The following is a 5,065-nucleotide window of genomic DNA, read 5'->3' on the forward strand; positions in this document are numbered from 1 at the left end:
CTTGGGTGTTATTTCTAAACTTCAAAGAAAAAATAGCCCAAGATGACTTGCAGATTTATCTATCAGTTTATAACTGATATCCAAAATGTATTTTGTGTTGAAAAATTATGATCAGAATTTCTTTTTGAAACTTATTTCACTGATGTTGGTCTATTTTTGGTTTCCTACATTACCTGCAATGCCATTTGCCTTCATGATGATAGTGAGTGGTGCCATGCACCTAAAGAGTGTGATGCAGCAGTGCTTTATTCTTTTAGCTGTGTGTCCAGGTATCGCACCTCGTCATCTGTACACTCTGTTCAAACGGATAAGATTCCAAAGCCTCAGCGTACATGCCTATAGTGCCATCAGCACCATCGTGATTATCTCTTGGATCACAATCTAGCCAAGCTGAGTCTCTGCCATCATGGACTTTTAAGGTTCAAAAGCTCTTTCATGTGGTTTTAGGAGCTAAGAGTAAAACCTGGACATTATCATAGCTGGATGGAGGGAGGGAGGGATTTAATTCACGTGGTCTGCTAAGGAAACTTATAAGAGATTGAAAAAATAAGACGCTGACCAAGCTACTATCTTATCAGTGATGCAGTTTCAGTGATGTTCAATGCAATTTCCATGCAAAAAAAAATTATTGCATTTTATCTGTCTTGGTCTTGGTAACGAGGGAATATTTTCAATAAATGTTATTTCAGTCATGACCACTCTCTGAGTGAAGTTAATGAGCTTTTATTGATTGAAAAGGAATGTAGGTAAGTTTGGTCTGGGTGGATACCTGTAGAACCTGCACACACATAGAGATATGAAGAACATGCTACTGCTGCAAGATAAGGCAGGAGGAACCTGTTTCATTGACACGGCTCTATTTTAACTTTGGTTAAGTGCCCTGCATTATCCACAATGTCATTTGACTTCTTGCTGATAGTGAGTGGTGCCATGCTCTAAAAGAGGTCGATGCAGCTTTGTTTTAGTCTTTTAGCTGTGTGTCCAGCTATCACATGCCCTCATCTGTACACTCTGTCCAAATAAAGAAGATTCCAAAGCCTCACTGGTCATGCTAATACTGTCATCAATGCCATCATGTTTGTCATCTTTTGGAACATACCATTGTGCATGTTATCTCTTGGATCACAGTTAAGCTGAGTCTCTGCCATCACACATTTTGAGCACAATAAAGTTCTGAAACTTTCGAGCTGTTTGTCTCCACTAAGAGTGAGAAAAGAAGCTCTTGCACTTTTGATTTTGTACATATGGTTAGTTTTTTTTTTTTTTTTTTTAAAGTGTGTAGTACAGCATTTGGGATGCAGCTACATTCTAATTTCATCATACTTATTCTGACTGACTATAAAACTATTCTGAATCTGATTAATGTGAAAACTAATCTATAATGCCTGAAACCAGGTAGCAAATGCCCTGTGTTATTGGTGGCACCACTGCTGGTCTCCATGCCTAGCCACTGCTTTGAACCCATTCTGGCCCTTATGGCCTTCCATACACTGTTCCAACATATAATAGGGATCCTGCGTCTCTGCTGCCGTCGTCACCACCCGGAGCGCTCTTTTAACATCTGCTGTCTCTATACAAGCTCGCATGGATATTAACTGATTGACGTTTGTTTGCTTTGCTTCTCGGAGGCCTGGAAATCCACGCTGTTTTGGAGATTTCAGGATTATCGAGATGGACGCACATCCGGATCATGAGCGCTGCGAAGTGGTGGACCGAGGCGGACCGGATGGCGCTGAAAGCCGCGAGCTGAATGGAGCCAAGCGGCAGGCAGTCGTCTGGAGAAACGTTATCCTCATGGGTCTGCTTCATGCTGGAGCATTGTACTCCGTGCTCCTCATCCCCATAGCGCATCCCTTCACCTGGATCTGGTGTAAGTCTGAGAATGAGATGAACTCTCTGGGTTTTGTTTGTGTATCTATCAATCCCCGGCGGCGTTATAACACGAGTCTATTATAATACCGCATTAAATGTTTTGCATTTTAACGATCCATTCTGCTTATACCTATACATCTTGCCATATTTTACAGAGAACACACGGATTAGGTTGTATTCATTCGTGCCTGTAAACACTGAGCCATTTTCCTCACCTCACATAAATAATTTAAGAGCAAACCTTAATGAAAAAAACAGCAAATGGCATTTAACAGATGTTATCTGAAACATCTGTGACTTCTAGTTCTTAAATTACTTTATATTCCTGACGAAAAATTTTTTAAGGGCAACAAACACACCACCACCAGCAGCCTGTGTGTTAATCAAAGATGGCAAACTATTATTTGTCCAGTGTTGATGTGATATGCGTGGTGTCATGCTTATGCATTCTGATCATAGACCAGGCGTGAAAAAAGCATGTAAACTCTCCAGGAAATAAACAAAATTCTTCTAATCAATCATTGGGCATTATCTTTGGTAGCATTTAGTTGAAGGAACAACGATCACCAAGGCCAACGCTCCACACCAAAGTGGTAGATGTCAGAAACATCAGGTGTGTTTATGTGTGACATGTCTGAAAAAATAGCAAGGAGTCTAGTTGCTATGGAAACATAGGCCTGAGGAGACTGAGCACACCCCATCCTCTTCCAGACAAACGCTCTCACCTCACTTATCATTGCTGCGGCATGATGGTCAAGTCTCTGTTGGTTAGTCTTTAACACACATTGTAGTCTGAAACCTTGATGGTCATTGTCTTTGCAGTCAAGTCACAGGTGTTACTTGGCCAGTTGCCTCCTCAGCACTACACCGACTGAAGGCTACTTAAATTACAGTTTTCGCCCTGAGGTGTCTGCTACTGACTGGTATATTTTAGATATTTAATGAGGACACTGCTGTGTTGTGCTTTTCCTTTGCAGCCTATATATGTTTCTTGATCACAGCCCTCGGGGTTACAGCTGGAGCCCATCGCTTATGGAGTCACAGGTCTTACAAAGCCAAACTGCCGCTAAGGATTTTCCTGGCTGCCGCCAACTCCATGGCCTTCCAGGTGATTAGTATTTAGTGTCATTATCTGCTGATCATATGCTGTTATTTGTACACAGATGGCAAAAACTGAGTAAACAGGCATGAAATATATGGCACTCTATTCTAAACCATTCAGAATGAATGCTGTCATGCCAGCTTTAATCATTCCTCATGGTTCTATGTCTTATGAGAAAACACAGAACTGACACAGCTGATTAAATACAAATCATTCTTAGTCACAGATTCTGATACCTCAAATAATCTCTATTTGTTTAAATTGTTTATAATAGGATGCGTTGACATAAATGTTTTTGCCACTCGGAATAGTTTGTTGGTGTCAAAAACCACAACTATAATCATTTTTACTACAGCACTTCCTCAATTCTGATTGGTCATTAAAGATAAATATTCCATAACAGATGCTGCTTAGTAATTCTGAATGGTTTATATTCATGCGATTGTTGAGGTACATTATTGTTTCTATTTTAACAGTTGTATTGGACTTGTATTGGGTCAACAGGGACTTGTATGGTGGAAACTCCACATAAAAAGATTTTGACAACAATGCATGTAGTTGTTATTATAGTTTTATGGTTTTCTGAGAGAGATTTATTTAACATATTTGGACTCCCATGGCTATTTTTTTCCCCTTTTTTTTTTACCAGATGCTACTTCAACAATCTGTTTAAAATCTCTTTTTTCACTTGACTATCTCAAGCAATTAATTTTCTGCTTATTTTACAGCTTATAATTATTTATTTTATTTTTTTTGCATTTCATTTCAGTGGTTTTTTTATCCACCTCAAATAAATCTGCATGCTACTCAATTGACAAGATGGCACTTCTAAAACTTCAGAAGGGTGTTTAAATAGATTTCACTGAATAACACATTATTGTCTTTTGCAGAACGATATCTTCGAATGGTCCAGAGATCACAGGTCCCATCACAAATACTCTGAGACAGATGCCGACCCCCACAATGCAAGGCGAGGCTTCTTCTTCTCACATGTAGGCTGGCTGTTTGTGCAGAAACACAAAGATGTGATCGAAAAAGGCAAGCGGCTGGACCTCAGTGATCTGCTGGCTGATCCTGTCGTTATGTTCCAGAGGAAGTAGGTCCACTATGCTGTAACATGTGATTATAGGGCATTGCATAAGTATTAACCGCCTCATATTTTTCCACATTTTGTATTGTTATAACCTGGAATTTGAAATTCAATTAACTAGGATATTACTGTTATTGCCCTGTTGGAATGTTGTTTCCTAGGATTGACATTCTTTCCCTGCAGTAATGGTGTCATAATATTGATTCTGTGTTGTTGGTTATTTTGTGGTGTTTGGTGATACATAACCTCATTTAATTCATTCACTACCCCATTTCATTTGAGTTTGATCAAATTGTCAGAATGTGACAGAAGAAGAAGAAGATCAGATTGTCAAAATGTGGAGAAGTTTAATGCGGGGAGAATATATTTGCAAGAAAAAAATGATAAAATATACTGAAGTAATTCATTTGAAGGTAAGACAATGTGAACAATGGAGATATTTAATACACTGCTGCATTTTGTTTGACCCAGATATTACAAAATCTCAGTGCTGGTGATGTGCTTCTTCCTGCCCACTCTGGTACCATGGTACTTCTGGGGAGAAAGCATGTGGAACTCCTACTTTCTGGCCTCTGTCTTACGCTACACTGTTGCTCTCAATCTCACCTGGTTAGTCAACAGCGCTGCGCATATGTACGGCAACCGGCCCTACAACAAGAATATCAACCCTCGAGAAAACCGCTTCGTCACATTTGGAGCTATTGGTATATTTATGTTTGTTTTTTCTCCTTTCAAGTAGTAGTGTGATGTGTAGCATGTTCAGTTACAGTTGTGAAGTCTGTGAACAATGTAATGACAGTGGTTACCACTGAATAATTACAACATTACCATTTTTTTTAAAAACTAGTAAACAGTGGAACAGAGTATATTAATAGTTGTTTTGGTGTTTAAGTTATTGTTATTACACTAGGTTGATGTTGAATTTTCTGCATCTGATTGTTCAGAAGGTATTTTCTATAACAACAGCTGTGGCAGTAGTTATGGCTACAATAGAAATCACT

At 39.2% G+C, this 5,065-nt stretch overlaps 1 protein-coding gene across 1 annotated transcript in view; it reads left to right on the top strand.

The window, feature by feature from the left end:
• Positions 1-1,375: 1,375 nt before the first annotated feature.
• The window catches only part of LOC131366753 (stearoyl-CoA desaturase 5-like), a 6,008-nt gene continuing 2,318 nt past the window's right edge, over positions 1,376-5,065 (top strand). The window contains exons 1-4 of the mRNA XM_058411483.1: positions 1,376-1,870; positions 2,850-2,980; positions 3,865-4,070; positions 4,536-4,768. Of these exons, the coding sequence (XP_058267466.1) occupies positions 1,672-1,870; positions 2,850-2,980; positions 3,865-4,070; positions 4,536-4,768 (769 nt within the window). The 5' untranslated portion in view covers positions 1,376-1,671. The remainder of the gene's footprint in view (positions 1,871-2,849; positions 2,981-3,864; positions 4,071-4,535; positions 4,769-5,065) is intronic.

Source organism: Hemibagrus wyckioides, linkage group LG16, assembly GCF_019097595.1.
Source record: "Hemibagrus wyckioides isolate EC202008001 linkage group LG16, SWU_Hwy_1.0, whole genome shotgun sequence".
Lineage (NCBI taxonomy): Eukaryota > Metazoa > Chordata > Actinopteri > Siluriformes > Bagridae > Hemibagrus > Hemibagrus wyckioides.